We start from the raw sequence: 21,963 nt of genomic DNA, 5'->3' as shown, positions 1-21,963 counted from the left end.
ACCCCAGACTCAAGCTCCAGTCTCCGACCCCAGCCTTCCCCGCCCCCCCTTATAGTGACTTGGGGGCGGGACCTTCGGGGACCGACCAATAGGGAGAGGCCTGAGGGGGGCGTGCCCTGGGCGGGGCTCCGGGGCCCCTCGCCCTACCCAGGAGCTCCCAGAGCGCCCCGCGGTTGCCATAGCAACTTGGGGACGCTCTATGCTAAGGATTGAGTTACTTTCCTTGGCTAAGTTTGACCACCTGTCACCCTCACTGCTGTTGCCGCAGAGACGGTGGAGAGCGATCACAGCCCCCCACCGCTTCGCCCAGTGACCTTGGGCAAGTCCTCACGGTCTTTCTTTTTACTTTTTATAAACCTGCCGCTTAACTAAGCCGGAAGACAGGCCGGCCCATTCACTTGGATCCCCATTTTACAGATGAGCAAAGTGAGGATCAGAATACTTAAACCACTTGCCCTGGGTCGCCTAGCTATTGAGGAATCTGATTCAAACACAGCTCTGCCAGACTGCAGAACACCGGCTTTCATCACCACATCTGGAATGACCACCAACGTGGGCATGACCCTCCTTCCAGGGAGCTGCAAAAACCGAGCATGCCCCAAACATCCCAGGGTCCCCCCAGTCCGACCTCGACCCCCACCATGCCCAACATTGTGTTGGAAGGTGGCCCCGAGGTTCTGGAGCTGTGAAAACACAGCCCCCAGGGCCTCTGCCCAGCTGTTCAGCCCCATCCAGCCTGCCCATGCTCGTCCTGGGCAGCTGCTCCCCTGGTTATCACAGGCCAGCATGAAAAATTGTTTGGAGCCCTGAAGCAATCTGGTTTAATTTAAACCTTCCCCAGGACACAAGCTCTGGAAGGAATCCACTGGTAAAACGACACCTTGGGCAATGGTCAGGGTTTTATTACCAGTTAAATCCAAGGATGGGGAAAGGGGGAGGAGCAGACACAGCCATCAGATCCCAACTGCTATCGATTTGGGATTTCATGGCATGCCTCTCCTTCTGCTTCATTCTGGAGACCTAGGAATTCGCCTTGGGAGAATGCAAGGAACACAGCAAATACATCCAATTCTGTTCAACAGTTATTTATTAACCCCTTCCAATCTGATCTCAAACCGAGTGATGCCGAGTAAGAGGGAACCCAGCCCCAGGCCCTGCACTCAGAGAACCCCTGAAACTGGGGGAGACAGAGCCAGAATGAGCCAACCTCAGTGTGGCCAGGACAGGTTGGAGGAGCCAGAGACCAAGAGACCCGGGAAATAGGGGAAAGAGATTTCTGGAAGAGGATACAGCTTGAGCAGAGGCAAGGAAGCAGGAAGAGCTCGAGGTGTGTTTGGGGCAACATGGGCGAAACAGGTCCCGGCAACTATGAGAAGCCCAGACTCACCCTTAGAAGGTGGGATTAGTTGCTAAGTGGGGTGCAGCGCCCTGCCAAGCCTTGCCTCCCCACCCCGCCCCCAGCCCCAGGCTTCAAGGGGACCTGGCCACCACTAGGAGCATTTGGCCCTTCAAGGCTTTAGGGCCAGCACAGCGTGTGTCATTGCGGAAGAACATCTTGCCTTCGTTGGCCACCAGCCACTCAAAGAGGTCGTCCAGTTTCCGGTCGCAGATCCAGGGATTACCTGAGAGGTCAAAGCCATCCTTCATGTTTCCGGCAGCCTTCCCCAAGGACATCCAGAGCCCCTTGGGCACGGTGGACAGCAAGTTGTTGGAGAGGTCCAGCATGTCCAGCTTCTGCAGACCTCGGAAGGCGCCAGCTGCCACCGTGGCCAGCCTGTTGTTGTTCAGGAAGAGGTAGCGCAGTTTTGGCTGGTGCACCAGAAGGCCCTTTCCGAGCTCCTGCAACCTATTGCCCTCGAGGTGCAGCCGTTCCAACCTCAAGGGGCCGCTCAGAAGGTCAGGGGGCAAAGTCTGCAGCTGGTTATTGCCAAGATCAAGGATGAGCAGGTCGGTGAAATTGGCCAGCAGCCCAGGGGGCAGCGTCTGGAGCTGGTTCCCGGATAGGTCCAGATGCCGCAGGGCTTTCAGGCTGTGCAGCCACGAGGCCTCCAGAACTTTCAGCTGGTTTTCCTTCAGCACCAGGGTGTGGAGGGCAGCTGAGACCTGGAAGAGGCCAGGAGGCAGCCGGGTCAGGGCGTTGCGGGTCAGATCAAGCACCTTTAGCTGAGGCACAGGCAGCAGGAACTTGGCGGAGAGGTCCTCCAGCTGGTTGCTGGAAAGGTGCAGTTCCTGGAGGTTAGGGATGCCCTGGAGGGTGTTGGCAGGCAGCTGAGTCAGGTTGAAGAACTCCACAGCCAGGTAGACGGTGTCAGCTGGGAAGTAGTGGGGGAGTCTGGCAGGTGGTTGGCAGGAGATGGAGCTGCCGTTACCCGAGTGGGACACCAGGCAGGCGTCTGGATTTGGGGTGACCCCCTGGGCTGAGACCACAGATAACAGCAGCAGGAAGAGGATTCTAGAAAGATGGGAGTCCCAGCCTACTGGGCTGCAGGCAATGACAGAAAGTGCTTAATAAGTTAAAATAATGATATTATATACCCAGCAAAGTGAAAATATACCCAGAATCTGCCTGCTTCTTCCCACCTCTACTTTCACCCGGCCTCATTGCTGGCCTGGACTAGTGTAGTAGTCCCCTCCTCCTCCTCTCCTGGCTTCCACCTTCAACACCCACACCCCCGCCACAGCTGCCAGAAGTAGCTCCTGTTCCAGGAAGAATTCTATGAAACCTGAGTTTCTTAGTCTGACCCCTACATACTACCCTTCCCCATTGTCAGCCCAGCCCCAATGGACTATTAATTATTTGCAGTCCAACTTGCTAATTTCTTCTGCTCTCACTTGTTTTCTGGGTCATTTCTTGTCTCCCTGGCTCCATGTTTTGAAGGCAGAGCCTATGAACTCTTACTCGTCCTGCAAAACCCCAGCTCCAATGGTCCCCTTTCCACAAAGCTTTCTCTGACCCTCCCAAGCAGAATTCTCAGTTTCCCCATCTGGGCTGCTCCTCTTTCTGTCTAGCCCTGTCTAGGTTATCTGTGCCCAGCCCCATCTTGCTCCAAAGTTCTGGACTCCAGATACAGACGGGACTCTGAGCATGAAAAGTGCATCCTGCCTTGTACAGGTCTGGAGGGAGGCATTTGGTTTTGGGATGGCGAGATTTACAGTTGGTGCTGGAACCCTTCGAGAGCTGGGGCTTCTGTTCCTCCCGGTCCCTCCAGCAGTAATGCCCTAGCCCAGCAGCCCTAGAGACCACCTGAACATCCTTGGTTACTACAGCCCATGGACCACCTGGGCCTTCTGCAGGGAGTGTGTGTATGGGAATGAGTCTGTCCATAGACGGAGCCTGAGTGTCAGTTTGTTCCAGTCTGCAGGCCTACGTCTGGCCCTGTGACTTCAGTGGGTCAGACGGAATGTCCATGGATCTCTGCACTGCCTGGTGTCCGGGCCTGCCCAGGGTGGGCGGGGTGGGGACCTACCTCTGTTTTCGCTCTAGGCTCCAAGAGGACATGGCGGCCTCTCTCTTTTCCATCCAGGTTCCCTTGGTCTGGCAAGGTGGCCTTATACCTGCCTGGGCTGGGGACAGGGGCACCAGCCATTGGGAAGTCTCCACCCACATCCTGTTCCCGTTAGGGGCTGGACCTGAGCCAGGCAGGGGAAAGGGAGGGGTCAGGATTGCAAAATTGCTTCCTGGCAGAGGGAGGACAGAAGGTGGGCTGCCCACCGCCTTCTCGACCCTGTTTCTACCTAGTTTTTCTTTCCCCTGAGTCCTGCTTTTGGGGAGTGGGTACCCAAGAGTCTCTGAGGCTGAGTCCCCACTTCCCCCAATCTAGGAATCAAGGGTCAAGTTTGTAAGGCGCCAGTCTGTCCTGGGGGATGGGGGACAACTCTTTGAGCAAGAGGTACTATTTATAATAAATTTGAGCAACCAGGAAGCTCAGTGAAGAGAACAAAAACACACTTGTCTTATATTCATGACATATTCTTATTTTTTTTAGTAAAATAATTTTTAAAAAAAGAATTCAAAAGCAAGTGATGCTAAAAGTCTCCACAGTCTTTGAACAATGGTCTGGGAGGGACTAAACCTGGTTCTGAATCCCAGCTCTCCTGGGACTGCTCTGTTTTGTGAACTTGGGCAAGTGGCGTAACTTTTCTTGGCCGCAGTTCCCCTATCTGTGAAGCTGAACTCAGTCTCCGAGAGCCCCTTCCATTCTTTCTTTCTTCAGCTGAAGCTGATGTGCTATTTGTTTTGGACTTTTCTCATCTCCTAATAAGTGCATCTGAAGGCTCACACTTCCCTTTGAGAACTGTTTGACTGCAGCTCACAGGTTTGGCTCCTCAGTGCTTAAATTCTTGTTGAGTTCTAAACATTCAGGTGTGACGTATTATCCTTATCCGCATGCCTGGCTGTGGCCTCTTTTCCCAGCCCAATCTCTGAAGGGTTTTGTCCCTATTCAGCTGTGAGGATGACTAAGCATTCTGTCTTAGTGGACATACGGGCTGAGAGGGAAACACACAGGCTGGCATAGACCGGCACAGATAAAGAAAGACAGATAACCACCTGCGTGAAATACACGGACATACATAGTGACCAAGAGACAGGGAAAAACACATAGACCCAGAGACACAGACAGGGCAGGACACACAGGAGAGAACAACATATCTGCAGAGATGGACACACAAAAACAGACACACACACAAACAGGAAAAGGACCTGAGTAGACGTTTTTCCAAAGAAGACATACAAATGGCCAACAGGTACATGAAAAGGTGCTTGACATCACTAATCATCAGGAGAATGCAAATCAAAACCACAACGAGATGTCACCCACACCTGTTAGAATGGCTTCATCAAAAAGACAAGAGATAAGAAGTGTTGTGAGGGTGTGGAGAAAGGGGAACACTTAAAAAAAAAAAAAAGAAAGGGGAACCCTTGTGCACCGCTGGTGGGAATGTAAATTGGTGCAGTAGGGAGTTTCCTCAAAAAAAATTAAAAATAGAACTACCATATGATCTGGCAATCTCACTTCTGGGTATGTATCCAGAGGAAATGAAACCAGTATCTTGAAGAGATATCTGCCCTCCCGTGTTCATTACAGCACTATTCACAATAGCCAAGACATGGAAACAACCTAAGTATCCATTCACAGATGCATGGATAAGGATGTGGTGTATATATGCATAATGGAATATAATTCAGCCATAACCAGGAAGCAAATCCTGCCCATTTGGGACAACATGGATGAAACTTGAGGGCATTATGCTAAGTGAAATAAGTCAGGCAGAGAAAGACAAATACTGAGTGATCTCAGTTATGTAAAATAACCAAATTCATAGAAACCAAGAGTAGAATGGTGGTTGTCAGGGACTGGGGGGTGAGGGAAAGGGAGAGATGTTGGTCAAAGGATATAGACTCCCAGCTCTAAGATGCCTAAGTCCTGAGGATGTAATGTACAGCGTGGTGATTAGTTAACAAGACTGTACAGTATACTTGAAAGATGCTAAGAGAGTAGATCTTAAATGTTCTTACCACACACACACAAAGTAACTATGTGAAGTAATGGATGTGTCAAGCTTATTGTCATAATTATCTTACCATATATATCAAACATATCAAATCATCAAGATATGCACCAGAAACCTACACAATCTTATATGTCAAATATATTTCAATCAAGCTGAAAAAACAGACACACAGGTACAGGAGGAGCTGCTAGATGCCGTCATGGTGTTTTGTGTTTCTTTGTTTCAATCAGTCTCCCCATGATAAGCGGTGGACAGGGGTTCTGTCCTGTTCATTGTTCTATCCCCAGAGCCCAGCACACAGTAGGTGCTTAATCGACATGGGCCGGAAGAGTTGTGAATTGTAGTGACATAATGCTAAAGTGATCTCTTAAAGTGAAATCAGATCATGCCCCCTGCTTAAAACTCTCTGATGGCTTCCTGTCCCACTTAAAATTCATAAGGCTGGAGGGAGCAGGGAGTGGGGAGTTAGTGTTTCATGGGGACAGAGTTTCAGTTTGGGAAAACGAGAAAGTTCTGGAGATGGATGGTGGGGATGGCTTACGACAGTGTGAATGTGCTTAATGCCACTGAGCTGTGCACTTAAAAATGGTTCAAGTGGTAAATTTGATCGTGTATGTTATTTACCACAATTAAAAAAAAAATTGTACTCCTCACTGGTGAGGCCCTGCCTGCCTGGGGCCCTGTGCTCCTCTCCCTCCTTATCTCCAGCTGCTAGCCTTTCACTCACCCAGTGTGGCTGCTCCAGGCATACTAATGGCCTGGGCCCTCCTCCAAGCTTCCTCCCTACCGCAGGGCCTTTGCACTGGCTGTTCCCTCTGCCCACAACACTCTGCACATCTCCCCACAGCTGCTCCTTCTAGCCCGTCTTATTTCAGCTTACATGTCACCTCCTCTGGCAGGCTCTCCTCAACTCCCCCCCACCATACACAATCACCCCCTACCTAACACATTATCTGGCTTTTTCTTTATTACACGTATCGCTAATTCAAATCAAGTCCTAATTTGCTTTTATGTGGTTGGTCTTCCCCATTAGGCTGCGAACTCCATGAGGACAGGGGTCTTTGTCTCCACACGGTAGGTGCATAGTAAATTTTTGCTGAAGGACCAGAGACTGGCCCCCATCCAGATGAAGACTGGGACCCCCGCGACTCTCCACATTTCCACACCCAGCTCCCCATCATTCTGTTTGCTGCAGTGACCCAGCCAGGACTCTCCCAGGTGCTCCCAACTGCCCCAGGCCAGGCCAGACCACTGTCCAAGTCCCACCCCCAGGAGAGAGAGCAGACCCAGAGCCTTGGGGGCCGGTGGTTGTAAACAGTTTTATTGACAGGGGGTTGGGGGAGGCAAACTCCAGAGAGGGTCCAGGACTCTCAGCTGGCCACTCAGCTGGCATGCATGGTCAGCTGGAGGTCAAGGGGGAGGTCACAGAGGATGGGTGGCATGGGACCCTCTGACCACCCTGGGGCCATATTTACAGGGGGGCCCGCCCGCCTTCGCCATCTCCCAGACCGCCCGAGCCCTTAGACAGCCGCCAATACGACTTCTGGGCAGGCCGTCCTGACCCCCTGCCTGAAACCCCTTCCTCATCACCCCTCAAACTCCTAACCGGCACCTTGGAGGCCCCCGGCTTTCTGGAAGCCCCGGCGTCGGCTCAGCCAACGCCCAGGCCGCTGGGGCCTCCGCGCTCGCACACAGACACACACACCGCACGTGGCCGCCCCCACGCACACGCCGCAGCAGCCCGCAGGCACACGCGCACGCCTCCCTCCCCTTCCCGGCCCCTTGCACACGGACACGGCATGCACGCGCGCATACACACACACACACACACACACATACATACATACATGCCGGGGGCCGGGTCGAGGAGGGACCTCTGGGTGGGGCGGGGGGGGGAGCTGGGGTCTGCAGATGTGCCCCCTCCCCTTCCCACCGCCAAGCCCCCGGCCGCCACCCCGAGAACGGAGTTGTGCAATTGGTTAGAAAACTGCAAAAGAAACGCAAATTGGAAAACAAACCAAAAATCCACGCGAGAAGGTCAACCTCAAATCCACAGCACATTCCGCCCGCCCGCCCGCCTGCCCCAGACCGCCTCAGGGTCCTGCGGCCGGCCCCGAGGCGCGGCGGGGCGGGGAGTCGAGCCCCTTGTGCTTCCGGGCGGCGGAGGGCGCCCCCCACCCCGCGCGGCTGGGCCGGGGGTCTGAGCACCCACTCGGAGCTGGCCCGGTCTCTCGCTCCTGGTTCCCGTGGCTGGCACCGCCGAGGCGCGCGGCCCCGGCCTAGGGCACGGGGGGCGCAGTCCTGTCCGGGCCCCCGTACGAGAGGAGGTGGGCCAAGTCCGTGCCGGGCCGGGCGTGGCGGCCGCGGGGCCGGGCCTCGCCGCTGTTGATCGTGTGCGTGCGGCGCAGCGCGGCGGCGGGCGGGGCGTGCGCGCCCGGCCTCCGGAGGCTGCCGGTGGGCGGTGGGCTCCAGGGCCGAGGGAGGCCGTCGGCGGCGGAGCTCGGGTCCGAGGGGCCCGTGGGCGCCGACACCACCCGCCGGCGGTCCGGGCTGGCGTGGGGGGTGAGCGGGAAGTCGCCGTGGGAGGCGCGGCCGGGCCGCGCGACGAAGAGGCGGGCGTCGGGGGCCGGCTCGCCGGGCGCGGGGGGCGGCTCGGGGGCGCGGGCAGGGGCCAGCAGCAGGAGGGAGGATGAGAGGGAGGCCGTGAGCAGCGTATGGCCGTGCTCCCAGGCGCGGGGGCCCAGGGCGTGCGGGTGCGGGGTGGGCAGGCGCTTCTGGGGCAGCGGCGTCTGCTCGGGCGTGGGCAGCAGCCCCGAGTCCAGGTCGTGGGAGCCGCCCTGCAGCAGCGTGGCCTTGGCCCACCCGTTCTGCATCAGGGGCGCCAGCAGGGCCTCGGGGGGAACCCCGGGCCCGCCGCCGCCCCCGGCCCGGCCCCCGGGGCCGCCTGCCCGGCGCTCGCCCAGGCGGCTCACGCTCAGCACGGCCTCGCCGCCCCCGTGCGCCAGGATGGCCTCCTTGTCCTTGCGGCGGGCCAGCTCGCGCCGCTCGCGGAGCCCCACGTACCAGCCCACGCTGAAGCCGGACACCACGGCGCCCACCACGAAGGCCGCCACCGACGACGTCACCAGCAGGTTCACCGACACCAACCCGGCGCGCTCCTCCGAGAGGCTGGCCCCTAGGAGTCCTGGCCGGGAGGGCGGCGTGTGAGGGCCCCAGCCGGGGACGGTCCCCTGCGCACCTCTCGCGGCCTCCGCCTGGTCTACGCACTCAACGTCTGTCTGCTTCTCTGCTTCGTGGCGCCTCTCTGACCCTTTCAACGCCCGTCTGCCCATCTCTTTGTCCCCTGGCGTCTGTCTTAAAGTTTGTCTGCCCATCTGTCTCCTGGCCTCTCTCTCTGCGGTCCCCAGCGCCCCCTCGCCATCTGTCGGTCCTTTTCCCACCTCCCTACCTGGAAGTGGGGCCCCCTGCCCTTCCCAAGCCCTGACGGTAGCCAGTACCGTGCCCCCCCCACCCCGCGTTGGGCATGGGCGGCAGAGGGTGTGAGAACCCTGGAGGACCAGGACTCCGAGTCCCCAGGCCTCCTCCCCTCTCCCCCGCTTACCTGTGCAGTCCCCTAAGCCTGAGGTGCTGGCCCCGGACACGTCTTGCTCAAAGTTGGCTCTGATGAGGGCAGGGGGGCAGAGAGGCGCAGTGAGCAGAAACCTCTCGCACAGAGCTGTGGTTGCGGGGGGGGAACTCCCGATCATCACGTGGGTCACATACCCGCCCCCCACCTCCCTCGTCCCCAGTACCTGGTGCCGGGGCTGAGGAAGATGCAGGAGCCATCCGGGGCCCAGCCGCAGTAGGGGTCCTGACTGCCAATACAGTTCCTGGAGCAGACAAGGGAGCCGGAGAGCAGATCAACCACAGCCCCTTCTGAGGCACCTCTTACTGTCAACTCTGGGAGTTCTCAAGGTACGTCTTAGCGGTGGGGGCTATTTCTTCCCCATTTTACAGATGAGAAAACTGAGGCTCAGGAAAGTTTACTTTTGCCCAGGGTACAGAGCCAGGGTTGGAGCCCAGGCAGGCCTGCCCCTGAGTCTGTGCTTTGGGTGTGTGCTATGGCATCATTATTGCCAAGTCGGCGGGCACAGGGTCAGGTGCTCTCCAGTGTGTGGAGGGCACACTGTGAGTTCAGAGATGTACCAGTGTTTTATCTGCATGTGATCTTCCCACCCATTTTATTTATTTTATTATTTTTTTTGGCTGTGCCACGCGGCATGTGGGATCTTAGTTCCCCGATCAGGGCCTGAACGCATGTCCCCTGCATTGGAAGGCGGATTCTTAACCACTGGACCCCCAGGGACGTCCCTCCCACCCATTTTAGAGGCAGACAAACAGCTGTCTCCCTGGTCCCCAGCTTCTGCTCCTGGTGCTCTTAGGAGTGTCACTCACATCCCATCCTGCTCTGCCCATAGACCTCCAGGGCTCCCACCTCACTCCAGGGGTGGGGGAAGGAGCCCAAGTCCTCCCCACAGCCCACAGACCCTGCACGACCCACCCCCGGCCCCGTCCCCTCCCTGACCTCCCCTCCTCCCTCTCTCCCCCTCGCTCATTTTGTTCCAGCTATACAGGCCCCCTCTCTGTTCCGCCAACACACCAGGCCCAGTCCTGCCCCAGGGCCTTTGCACATGTTCTGCCCTCTGCCCTGCTCATCGTTCAGTGAGTCAGGATGCTGTTGGGACCTGGACTTGAACTTGACTCTCTCCCTCTTCCCATGCTCACCTCCCCTCACTTCCCCTGCCCACAGCTGGCCCAGGAGTACTCACTTCATGCATCCTGAGTATTGCTGGCAGCGCGCCACGGGCACTCGGACCACACAGCGGGGGAAGGCCGCCAGCAGGCCACCCGAGGCCGCATCCAGCTCCAGGCTCAGCAGCCGCTGCCCTGTCTCGCCACCCCCAGAGCGTCCACACCTGGGGGTGAGCAGATTGGTAAGACTCAAGGGGCACGCCCTATCTCCCTGCCCACTGGCCCTGTCCCTTGACCTCTGCCCGGCCTCACCTGTCTGGCCGGTAAGTCTCAAACTCCTCCAGGAAGACACTGGGCCCGGTGGTGCCCGAGGCACTGGCGTTGGGCCAGACAAGAAACTTGAGGACAGTGCCCGCCTCAGAACCCAGGAAGACGACAGTCTGGTTGCCCCAGGGGCCGGCGCCCACGTCCACGGCCACTCGCGTCAGCTGGTACCTGGGGCCAGGGTTGGGCAGAGGTCAGGCTGCCTCCCAGCCCCCTGGGGTCCTGGGCGCACTCAGAGACACCACCCACGCCCGGCAAGGTGGACATGGGCGTGGCTCCAAGGGGACACATCATGGAGAGAAACACACCCCCAAACCCGACTCCTACCTGGGCCTGCCTGTCTCTCTCCCTGTCTCCCTCCATCTCTTTGTGTCAGATGGTCTCTCTCTCCCTCTCTGTTTCTCCCTCTTTCTGGGCATCCCCGGAGCCTCATGCCCAGCTGTCTTGAGTGTCCGGCTTCCCCCTCGTGTCCGAAGTTGGCCCTGTGCCTCCCTCCTTGCCCACCACCCTGGCCAGGGCTCTGCTTCCCACCCAGCCCGGCCACCAGGACCCCGGCCCCGCGTAGGGACTGACCGCATCAGAGTCCGAACAATCCAGGGTGCGTGGCCCAGTGAGGGCACTGCCTCGTCCATCAGGGGGTGTGTCTTGACGAAGTTGAGGATCTCGTCCGGGAAGGCGCTGGAGGCATTGTACTGCATGCCGGGAGCTGCACAGCACCCGGGCCTGGGTGGGGACGAGGGGGTGGTCAGGGTGGACATGGAGGCCCCCACATAGGGGCTCTGATTCACCAGGGGACCTGCTGCCCTGCCCAAAGGGCCTCGGTTTTCCCCACCTGCATAATGGGTGTAGCTGAACTCGGCAACAGCTATTGAAATAACTAACTGCCTGGAAGTCCAAGCCCTTGGTCCAGGGTCAGGATCCTACCCAGGCACCTGTCTCAGGGTCGAGGGGGCTCTCACCGGGGCCGTGGCACCTGGTCCTCCGGCACGGGTGTCCAGATGGACTCAGGGGACTTCTGTTCACGGAAGCGGCCCTCAAACACGGCAGCCACCTGTGTCATGTCAAAGGCGCAGACGGCCGAGCCGGGGATGCTGTGGGTGGGGGCAGATGAAAGGGAGCAGTGAGCCTGGCCAGGGGTGGGGTGGGGGTGGGGGACTGCCCTGGGCAAGCAGGTGGAGGAGTGTTTGTCCTCCGGAGCTGTCACATGTTCAGTTCCCTGGGCCAGAGGTTGCTGCCCCCCCCACCCCCGTCCAGTCCAGTCACTTCACCTGCTGAACAGTTCTCAGACTGGATCGTAGTTCAGCTCCTCCACAGCTACCCGTGTCCAGGCCCCGCCTTGTCACTTGCCTGCATATCCAGTCTCCCAGGTGCCACCCTTGCTCCCTTTCAACCCATTCCCCAGGTAGTTTTCCAAAAATGCAAACCTGACCTGGTCCCTCTTCTGCTCCTTACTCTTCCATGGCTCCCTAGTGCTCTCAGGATAAAATCCAGGCTCCTCCCCACAGCCCATCACCTCCCTGCCCTCATATCCTCCGCTCTCCCCCTTGCTTCCCTCCAAGCCAGCCACAAGGGCCTCCTCCCTATGGTTTAAACATAGCAAGCTCATTGCAGCCTCAGGGCTTTTGCACAGGCTGTTCTTCCAACTTGGAATGCTCTTCCCGCTTCTTCCATCTCACAACCATTGATGCCTCCTCCAGAAAGCCCTCCCCGACCCCTCCTCCAAAGGCAGAGGATGGGGACGCCCCCCTACCCCCATCTGCCAAGTTCTGGCCAAAGGGCCTCGGAGGGTCAGTGTCTGGCTTGGTGCCCCCTGGCCTGGGACCGAGGCCTCCCGGGAGTCGAATCTTGCCCAGTGCAGGACCCAGGGGATATGTGGTGAGGTAACATGGGAACTCTCCGCCCGTGCCCACCCGGTGCTCCCAGTCTGCTCCCGACGGTGCCCGCTGACCTGTTGCTGGGCGTGGAGAAAACAGCAAGGACCACGGGCCGGCCCCCCAGGCTGACCACGCCCGTGACGGCCCGCAGCACGTTGAAGTAGAAGTGGGAGTCCCCTGGCACCGAGCAGTTGAGCCGTGCCTTCAGGAACGACGTCCACTGCTTCTCCAGCACGCGAGGGGAGCCGCCCACGTCATTCTTGCACACCCGGGCCACACGGGACACCACCACCTGGCACATCAGCAGGCGGGGGGGGGGGGGCAGGCGGAGGCTGAGCCCTGTGTTCCACAAGGCCTGCCCGCAGGTCACACTGCCCGCTACCCAGGATGGGATGCAGGAGCCTGGCCGTGGGTCACTGTGGGTGCCCCAGCCAGTCACCTTAGCCCCCTGAGCACCAGATTCCCCAGCGAAATGTGGGGATGACGATGATCACAGCCACCACGACAAGCGTAATCATCATCGCTTCCACTTACAGATCACTCATTAAGTGCCAGGCACTTTATCCTCCTCATCTCTCACATTCCTCCCAAAGCTCTACAGAGGAGGGCCTACTGATATCCCTGGGGTACAGAGGGGAAACTGAGGCACAGTGAAAGGAAAGTGACCGAGGCCCAAGGTCACACTAGTAGTAAGTGGCAGTCTGTGCACTTAAATGTCTCCGTGGATTGAGGGATGGGATGGACGTATGGATGGATCAGTGGATGGATGGATGAATTTGAAGGACACAGTGATGGACAGTGAAGATAAGGAAGAAGGAGATAATCAACTGATGGATGAATGGGTGTGTGGATGGATGGGTGGCTGGCTGGATGGTTGGATGAGTAAATGGGTGTGAGTCTGCATGAATGGGTAGATGGGTAGATGAATGGGTGGGTGGATGGATGGGTGAAAGGATGGATGGGTGGACAGACGGATGTGAGTGTGGATGAGTGGAGAGATGGGTAGGGGAATGGATGAATGGCTGGATGGAAAGGCAGATGAAGGAGGTAATGACAGATCAGTGGATGGGTGGATAGAAGGTTGAATGGAGTGGATGAGCAGGTGATGAGGAGGAGATGGGATAGATAGTTGGATTATAGAGGGGTGGGCAGGTAGGTGGAGAGATGGATGGTAGATGGATGAGCTGATCAGTAGGAGGATAGCTCAATGGATGGTTAGGTGCATGAATGAATGGACAGGTAGGTGTATGAATGGATAAAGAAGTCAATGAGTGGGAGGTGGGTGGATGGATATATAGGTGCATGGATGGGTAGATGAGTGGACGGATGGATGGAGGATGGCTGAGTCAGGGGGTGGGCGGATGGATAGATAAGTGGTTTGATTGGAAGTGTGGGTGGGCTGAAGGACAGATAGGTGGGTAGGTGAGAGGGCGGCTGAGTGGGAGAGTGAGTGGGCAGACAGATGGGCCGTCGAGGAAGGATGGATAAATGACGGTAGATGGGTGGGTGGACAGGTGAACAGCAACGGCACTGGGACTGGAATCAGGGGTGTATCTGACTTCAGACCCGGGACCCTCACCCAGGGCTGCTCCAGAAATGTCTTCAAGCCCCAGGGGCCTGGACCCGGCTAGAGTGGAGGGCCCTGAGGACCAGAGGGACTCTCTCGCCCCAGGCGGAGTTTCACGGAACCACCTCTGCTCCCCACTTCCCGAGATCAGAGCCTCTCAGCTGCGTGCCCCACTGCCTGGGCCTCTTCGGGAGGGGAAATAGGGCCCTACCTTTTCCAGGTAGTTAAACTCCATTGCGATCTCCCGGAAGAAAAAGTAGATGTGGCTGCCCCACTCCACCACGTGGACAAAGTAGGGCTCTGTAGGAGACGAGGGGTCAGAACTCAGCCCGTGACAGGAGAAAGGGAGTTTCTGGGGCTGGGAACACAGTAGCCTGGGTGGCTGCTTTTACAGTGAAGGGGGGAATATAAGCTGATTACCCAGGCAAAATAAAAGAGACCGAAGTTTTGGGGGTTTTTTGCAGGGAGTAGGTGTCAGAATCCTAAAATCACCGTGTCTTCTTTCCACAGACAACGTCTACTGTTTTGTCACCTTCCTCCTTCACGTGTTGAGCTGAGCTCCTACCATACCGCTCATGCTGTCCCACTTCAGGTTGCTAAGCCACCCATTTCCAGCAGGCTCTACTTTAGATCCAACTTAAATCTTTCTTCTAACTTTATCTTCAAAGAGGCTAGTAGGTTCCGAAGATGAGATGGGAGCTCCCTGCCTGTCTCCTCTGGGACTGTTATGCTGGTGGGGGAATTTGATGAATGTCAGCGCTACCAGGTCTGCCCCTATCGCCCCACCTTTGAACCACTTGGAGTCGTGTTTCACGGTGCGCAGAGTGGGCCGGTCCCCGAGGCTGCGGTAGATGACGGCGTCGATGGCTAGGAAGTCGGTAACGGTGGCTGTGAAGAGCATCCCTTCTGGATGGGGGTGAGTGAGGGGGAGGCAGGTGAGAGATTAGATCATAGAGGCCGGAGGCTGGGTGGGTCAAAACTTGACTTCAAGACTGAGCCCTGAGCCTAAGTGAGCCCTAAGCCCCAGGCTGAGCCCCAACCCTGCCGAGGCCCTGACTTCAGGCTGATCCCCAACTCCTTAGCTCATCCCCAACCTCGGCTGAGCCCTGCCCTTGAGATTCTGCCTGTTTCATAGCTGGAGAGATGGTCTCCCAGCCATCTTCTAAATGACCTGACTCCCAAGAGTGGAAAATGCCATGTCTTGCTGTGGACTGGGGCCCCATGAGATGGTCAGAGTTGGGGGCACTCACCAGAGAAGAGGGCAACATTGGCGTGTTTGGGGTCGTATGGGCAGCGGGCCATGCCACTGATGTTGTCCCCGAGGGGCTGCAGTGTGTCCATCTGCAGGGGGGACAGGGACTGAGTGACAGAGCTCCTGTCTATACCTAGCAGCCCCTGGCTCCCCCAGCCACCCCCTCCAAGGGGACTCCTGGCGCCACCTTGGATGTTGTGTGACTTGGTCAGTCATTTAACCTCTCTGGGACTCAATTTACTGATCTGTAATAAATGGGTCTGAATCGATCCTAATTCATCCTATAACTGGTTTGTAGTTTAAGTTGCTGCAGCCTGTACAGGCCTCCTTTGGAAGACTCCTCTGGAGCTCCGGGTGAGGGGTCTGGGAGGGCATATCCAGTAAGGCTTCCTGTAGGAGATGATGTGGCCTGGGGATAGGGCATGACCAGTGGAGGGCCAGTGAGCAAAGGCGTGGAGGTTGAACCTGGGGCAGTCAGGGCTTCGAAGAGCGGTGACTCACGCTGTAGTTGGCACACACGGGGTTGAAGGCATTGGAACCACACACGAAGAGGGTGGATTCGTCCCGAAGTAGAAGCACCTTTACAAAATTTCGACACTCGCCCTGGATTGGGGCGGCGGGAAGAGAGAAGCCAGGGTGGGTGTGGTCACGGGTGTGGGCGGGGTCAGGAAAGAGGCGGGGCCTGCAAGGAGGGGCCAGGGATGTGGGCAGGGCAAAATCAGGGGGCTAAACTAGGACTCGGCTGGGGGCGAGGCCATGACTAAGGGAGGGGCCCAGACAGGGAAATAGGGCACTTGAAGGGGTGGAGCTATGGCAAGACAAGGGCTAAGGGCACGGTCACGACTGAGGACCACCTTGGGGCTGTGGCCAGGTTCCGGGAGTAGCCATGGCAACACCAGGGCCCTGGCTTAGAATGAAAGCAGAAGATTTGCCCTGGGGGGGGGGTGGCCAGGACGGATTGGGGCGTGGTTGGAGGCGTGGCCAGGACCCACTTACCTCCTGCTTGCCCTTCATCCGACACACGTTGATGTCGCTGGGGTTGGAGCGCCAGGTCAGCTTCTGGGACACAGAGAGCTGGTGAGGTGAGCGGGGTCCTTGACAGCCCTAGGAACCCTGCTAGGGAGGCCCGAATCCACCTTGCTCCCCAGCTCAGTGTCCGGGCCCCCTGGCGGGAGCCCCAAGAATTGCCCCCTCCCCTCCCTCCTGCACCCCCTCCTCACCCGCTGGTACCGCAGCTCCATGGACGTGGGGGGCTCCAGCTCCACCCGGTACAGGTTGTCCCTAGAGGAGGGGTGTAGTTAATGAGATCGGAGAGCCTCCCCTCCCCGCCCACTATTCTGACAGCAGACGTGAGGCCAACACGTGCCAAACAGGGGCGTGCCAGCGCCTCTGCCACGTGCAGCTCCGCATGTGCATGCCCTGACACGCCTCCTCGTGCCCTCCGCATGTGCATGCCCTGACACGCCTCCTCGTGCCCTCCGCATGTGCATGCCCTGACACGCCTCCTCGTGCCCTCCGCATGTGCATGCCCTGACACGCCTCCTCGTGCCCTCCGCATGTGCATGCCCTGACACGCCTCCTCGTGCCCTCCGCATGTGCATGCCCTGACACGCCTCCTCGTGCCCTCCGCATGTGCATGCCCTGACACGCCTCCTCGTGCCCTCCGCATGTGCATGCCCTGACACGCCTCCTCGTGCCCTCCGCATGTGCATGCCCTGACACGCCTCCTCGTGCCCTCCGCATGTGCATGCCCTGACACGCCTCCTCGTGCCCTCCGCATGTGCATGCCCTGACACGCCTCCTCGTGCCCTCCGCATGTGCATGCCCTGACACGCCTCCTCGTGCCCTCCGCATGTGCATGCCCTGACACGCCTCCTCGTGCCCTCCGCATGTGCATGCCCTGACACGCCTCCTCGTGCCCTCCGCATGTGCATGCCCTGACACGCCTCCTCGTGCCCTCCGCATGTGCATGCCCTGACACGCCTCCTCGTGCCCTCCGCATGTGCATGCCCTGACACGCCTCCTCGTGCCCTCCGCATGTGCATGCCCTGACACGCCTCCTCGTGCCCTCCGCATGTGCATGCCCTGACACGCCTCCTCGTGCCCTCCGCATGTGCATGCCCTGACACGCCTCCTCGTGCCCTCCGCATGTGCATGCCCGGACACGCCTCCTCGTGCCCTCCGCATGTGCATGCCCTGACACGCCTCCTCGTGCCCTAAAGTGAGCCACGGGTTCGGGCACACCCCACATGCCTTACCACGCCACCTCACGCTTAACACACCCCATGGCCTACACCCAGCACAACGCGCTGTCTGATGCCTTTACATCCGCTGTCCCCGTCTCAGCACCCCTCAGTCTCTCCCAGGCTCTCACCGCTCCCCCCATGCCACAGAAACTGCCCTAATCAAGGTCACTGGCCCCTGTTAAGTCCAGCCGTCACTTCTCTGTCCTCCTCCCCCTCTCCACAGCGTCTCCCCCGGCCAGTCCACCCTCGTCCTGGGAACTCCATCCTCACTGGGTTCTTGGACCCTGCACTCTCCTGGCTTCCCTCCCACCTCTCCGGGCCCTCCTCTCTCCCTGGTGGGCCCACACCTGGGTCCTCTGGCCTCTTCCCTCCCCCATCCATACCCCTCCTGGGCCGCCTTGTCCACTCAGGGCTGGAACCACGTCTCTGCCCGGATGACACCCACAGTCCCGTCTCCAGCCAGGGCCTCCCCTGAGCTCCAGATTTGGGGTCCAGCTAACCCTCAAGGTCTCCACGAGGGGGCTCAAAGGTGTCTCATACTCCATCTCACACTCAGCTTGGCCACACGGCACCCGACCATCCCCCAAATCTGCTCCCGCCCTGTCCACCATCTCGGCTGAGGCAACTCTATCCCCACGACGTGGGAGTCACCTTCAACTCCCTTCTCCTTCCCTCCCAATATGTCACCTCTGCCTTCAGTATCTAGCGAGGGTTCACCCACTTCTCACATCCTCTATGACCACCACCCTAGTTCAGCCCCCATTACTGCCCACCTGGACCAGCATTGTCCCCTCTGCCCTAGTCTAGTGGCTCCTGCCCTCACCAGTACAGTCTGTCCTCCCCCAGCCGCCACCAGAGGGCACCTGTGAGCACCTGAGTCAGGTCCTGTCCCTCCTCTGCCCACAGCCCTCCAGGGTCCCACCTCCGTGGGGGTAAAAGTCCAAGTCCTCCCCACAGCCCACAAGGCCCTGCCCTCCCTGCCCCGTCCCCTCCCTGCCCTCCCCTCCTCCTTCTCTCCCCCTCACTTACTCCGCTCCAGCCACACGGGCCTCCTTGCTATCCCTCCACCATGCCAGGCAGAGTCCGGCCCCAGGACTTTTGCACGGGCTGTGTCCTATGCCCTGACTTCTCCCTCTCCCTCAGATTTCCTTATAGCTGGCCCCTCATCAGTTCTCAACTCAAATGTCACCTTCTCCGAAAAGCCTTTGGGGCCACTTCAGCACCCCCTCTAGCACCCAGTGAATTTTGTCCAAACAGCTGTCCCTACCTGGTAACACATCATAGCAAGCTCTGGGCTCCAACCACACCCAGAGTTCAGCACCCTTAAAAATCCCACCCCAGGGACACACATTCACACTCCAGCCGAACAACAGGCCCCAGCATGCCAACCTCCCTAAAATGCTACCACCTACTCCCCCACACCTCACCCTGCACGCTCTGCCCGACAGTCCCTCGTACCTGTCCCCGATGAAGAGCGTCCTGTTGACCCGCAGAACCCGCTGGATGTTGAGATCATCGGTGCCCTCTGCGGGGGTCAGGTGTCCTGGCCCGCTGCCCACGAACACGGGATAGTGGTTCAGGTCTGGGGAGAGGGCGAGGAGGGGTGTGATTCAGGGCCAGGGTGAGCCTGGCCTGGTGAGCCCCCGGGGGAGGGGGCAGCAGATCCAGCTGGGGAGCAAGACCCTCCCTCGGGACTCCCCCTCTCCAGGCCCCCCACTCACAGTCCCTGGGGGCCACGCTGAGTGGCGGCGGCTCCTCGGGGAAGAGGCCGTGGGAGCCTCCCAGTAGCAGCAGCAGGAGCAGTAGGGCCGGGCGGGGAGGGGGCGCTCGCGGGGTCCGCATGGCGAGGTCAGGGCGACAGGAGGTGACACCTGCGAGCGAGGGGCCATGCGGTGAGCCGTGTGGCTTGCAGTCCCCATTGCTGCCAGCAGAGGGGGCGCGAGAGCCGCGGCGGCGGGGACCTTCCCCATTGGGGGGTAATCATTTAAAAATAACAACAATCATGGCAACAACAATAACACCAGCACTTATTAATTACCAGAACAACTTTCTGACCACATTTTAGTGAAAGCTCAGGAGACAGTTTCTAACAACAAAAGGATAATCACGAGAATATTTAAAAAATTAAATGATTTTAAATTAAAAATTAATAATAATAATAGATAAACAGGGACTTCCCTGGTGGCGCAGTGGTTAAGAATCCGCCTCCCCAAGAGGGAAGAGATATGGGGACATATGTATATGTATAACTGATTCACTTTATTATAAAGCAGAAACTAACAACACCATTGTAAAGCAATTATACTCTAATAAAGATGTTAAAAAAAAAAGAATCCGCCTCCCAATGCAGGGGACACGGGTTCGAGCCCTGGTCCGGGAAGATCCCACATGCCGCGGAGCAACTAAGCCCGAGCGCCACAACTCCTGAGCCTGGGCTCTAGAGCCCACGAACCATAACTACTGAGCCCACGTGCTGCAACTACTGAAGCCCGCGTGCCTAGAGCCTGTGCTCCGCAACAAGAGAAGCCACTGCAATGAGAAACCTGTGCACCGCAACGAAGAGTAGCCCCTGCTCACTGCAATTAGAGAAAGCCCGTGTGCAGCAACGAAGACCCAACACAGCCAAAAATCAATAAATTTATTTAAAAAAAAATAGACAAACATTTCAAAACATATATTTATAAAAACTTCAACCTCAAAACATATGTTTTAAGAATTCTTAGAACTGGGGCTTCCCTGGTGGCGCAGTGGTTAAGAATCTGCCTGCCAATGCAGGGGACAAGGGTTCGAACCCTGGTCTGGGAAGATCCCACATGCCGCGGAGCAACTAAGCCCGTGCGCCACGACTACTGAGCCTGCGTTCTAGAGCCCGTGTGCCACATCTACTGAAGCCCGTCCGCCTAGAGCCCGTGCTCCGCAACAAGAGAAGCCACTGCAATGAGAAGCCCACGCACCTCAACGAAGAGTAGCCCCCGCTTGCCGCAACTAGAGAAAGCCCGCGTGCAGCAGCGAAGACCCAATGCAGCCCAAAATTAAATAAATGAATAAATAAATAAATTTCAAAAAAAAGAATTCTTAGAGTTAAAACACAAAAACCTTAAAATGAAAGTGTCAAAAACCAAAAATTCGAAGGCTCTTGGAATTTTATAAACCACAATCTGGGAACTGCAGTACTTTAGAATAGCAGAATATTCTAGCTGGCCAGGGACCTCAGAGGCCCCGGTAAGTCTGACTTCCTTCCCGATAACAGCCTTTCTGTCCTCTCCTGGAATACCTCTGTGACAGGAGCCTCACGACCTCTTCAGGGGGCCTGTTTCCCGCTCCCGCTCAAGGGAATTTGGAGAAACTTCCAGGTGTGTAGAGTGGAGACCACCCCCCACCCGTCCCAAGTGATGATCTGGTGGGCGGTGTGAACAGAACTCACCCTCTGGAACCCAGCCCTCCACGCCCCTCCCAGAAGGAGTGCAGTCCGGAGGCCCCAAGAAGACACCCGCAGCCTCTGGGCAAGCCCCGTGCCTCAGTTTCCCCGTCTGAGCAGCAGGTACATCTCCGAGCCCTGCCCCAGCCTTGGGGTGCGGGGATCCCGAACCCGTGGAGGTGGACGCGAGGCGGGAACTTTGGCCCTGGAACGCCTGCCTCTGAGGATTCAGGGCCAAAAAACAGGAAGGCCTTGCGTGGAACAGCGAAGTTTCCTCTCTGTGACCCTGAACTTCCAGGATTTGTGACTCAGCGGACGCCAGGATCTCACGTGTGCGCGGATCTGGCTCTACTTCCTTAAGAGTTTCCTTCCCCGGCTCCTCCCCTGCTTAGCAACGTCCCGTGGCTCCCAGCGACCCCCGAGCCAGGCCCCAGACACTGCATTCAAGACCCACAACGGGATCACCAGCCCCGCTGCTGCCTACCCCAGCCTACAAGCTTCCTCCTTACAACACCTGCCGGGGCACCCCGCCTCTGGTGTTCTGTCTGCTCTGTGCCTTCTTCTTTTTTTTTAAGATTTATTTATTTACTTATTTATTTTTGGCTGCGTTGGGTCTTCGTTGCTGGGCGCTGGGCTTTCTCTAGTTGCGGCGAGCGGGGGTTACTCTTCCTTGCGGTGCGCAGGCTACTAATTGCGGTGGCTTCTCTTGTTGCGGAGCACGGGCTCTAGCTGCGTGGGCTTCAGTAGTTGCGGTGCGTGGGCTCAGTAGTTGTGGCTCGTGGGCTCTAGAGCACAGGCTCAGTAGTTGTGGTGCACAGGCTTAGGTGTTCCGCGGCATGTGAGATCTTTCTGGACCAGGGCTTGAACCCGTGTCCCCTGCATTGGCAGGTGGATTCCTAACCACTGCACCACCAGGGAAGTCCCTAAACATTTTTTTTAACATTGTGGTAAAATGTATAACAAAGTTTGCCATCTTAACCATTTTTAAGTGGCACTAAGTATATTCACATTCTTGTGCAACCATCCCCACCATCCAC

At 57.8% G+C, this 21,963-nt stretch overlaps 2 protein-coding genes across 3 annotated transcripts in view; both read right to left on the bottom strand.

Moving 5' to 3' along the window:
- Nucleotides 1–1,069: 1,069 nt before the first annotated feature.
- On the bottom strand, nucleotides 1,070–3,615 carry LRG1 (leucine rich alpha-2-glycoprotein 1). The gene is made up of 2 exons (XM_060146729.1): nucleotides 3,468–3,615; nucleotides 1,070–2,482 (listed from the first exon to the last, which is right to left on the bottom strand). The coding sequence occupies exons 1-2, from the start codon at nucleotides 3,605–3,607 to the stop codon at nucleotides 1,471–1,473; spliced, it is 1,152 nt and encodes a 383-aa protein (XP_060002712.1). The 5' UTR covers nucleotides 3,608–3,615; the 3' UTR covers nucleotides 1,070–1,470.
- A 3,199-nt stretch (nucleotides 3,616–6,814) lies between these two features.
- Nucleotides 6,815–21,963, bottom strand: part of SEMA6B (semaphorin 6B) — a 28,017-nt gene continuing 12,868 nt past the window's right edge. The window contains exons 1-17 of one of the 2 annotated variants that reach the window (XM_060145512.1): nucleotides 20,933–21,184; nucleotides 19,230–19,379; nucleotides 18,967–19,090; nucleotides 16,483–16,543; nucleotides 16,259–16,321; nucleotides 15,764–15,865; nucleotides 15,261–15,351; nucleotides 14,797–14,916; nucleotides 14,222–14,310; nucleotides 12,518–12,735; nucleotides 11,529–11,660; nucleotides 11,143–11,292; nucleotides 10,558–10,740; nucleotides 10,323–10,469; nucleotides 9,306–9,383; nucleotides 9,116–9,174; nucleotides 6,815–8,698 (exon numbers count right to left, since the gene is read on the bottom strand). In XM_060145512.1, coding sequence (XP_060001495.1) covers nucleotides 7,794–8,698; nucleotides 9,116–9,174; nucleotides 9,306–9,383; nucleotides 10,323–10,469; nucleotides 10,558–10,740; nucleotides 11,143–11,292; nucleotides 11,529–11,660; nucleotides 12,518–12,735; nucleotides 14,222–14,310; nucleotides 14,797–14,916; nucleotides 15,261–15,351; nucleotides 15,764–15,865; nucleotides 16,259–16,321; nucleotides 16,483–16,543; nucleotides 18,967–19,090; nucleotides 19,230–19,350 — 2,643 coding nt within the window. In that variant the 5' untranslated portion in view covers nucleotides 19,351–19,379; nucleotides 20,933–21,184 and the 3' untranslated portion in view covers nucleotides 6,815–7,793. Of the gene's footprint in view, nucleotides 8,699–9,115; nucleotides 9,175–9,305; nucleotides 9,384–10,322; nucleotides 10,470–10,557; nucleotides 10,741–11,142; nucleotides 11,293–11,528; nucleotides 11,661–12,517; nucleotides 12,736–14,221; nucleotides 14,311–14,796; nucleotides 14,917–15,260; nucleotides 15,352–15,763; nucleotides 15,866–16,258; nucleotides 16,322–16,482; nucleotides 16,544–18,966; nucleotides 19,091–19,229; nucleotides 19,380–20,932; nucleotides 21,185–21,963 lie in introns of those variants that run through there. The other variant, XM_060145513.1, reaches the window with a different exon arrangement.

Source organism: Lagenorhynchus albirostris, chromosome 3, assembly GCF_949774975.1.
Source record: "Lagenorhynchus albirostris chromosome 3, mLagAlb1.1, whole genome shotgun sequence".
Lineage (NCBI taxonomy): Eukaryota > Metazoa > Chordata > Mammalia > Artiodactyla > Delphinidae > Lagenorhynchus > Lagenorhynchus albirostris.
Note: the sequence above shows the minus strand (reverse complement) of the source record. Positions and strands in the feature narration are given on the sequence as shown.

What these genes read in the sequence shown, in the direction of transcription:
- LRG1 (XM_060146729.1), bottom strand. Translation starts at nt 3,607, where the DNA reads ATGTGGGTGGAGACTTCCCAATGGCTGGTGCCCCTGTCCCCAGCCCAG. An exon ending in AGCCTAGAGCGAAAACAGAG is followed by an intron (nt 2,483 to 3,467) that starts GTAGGTCCCCAC and finishes CATTGCCTGCAG; the next exon opens with CCCAGTAGGCTGGGACTCCC.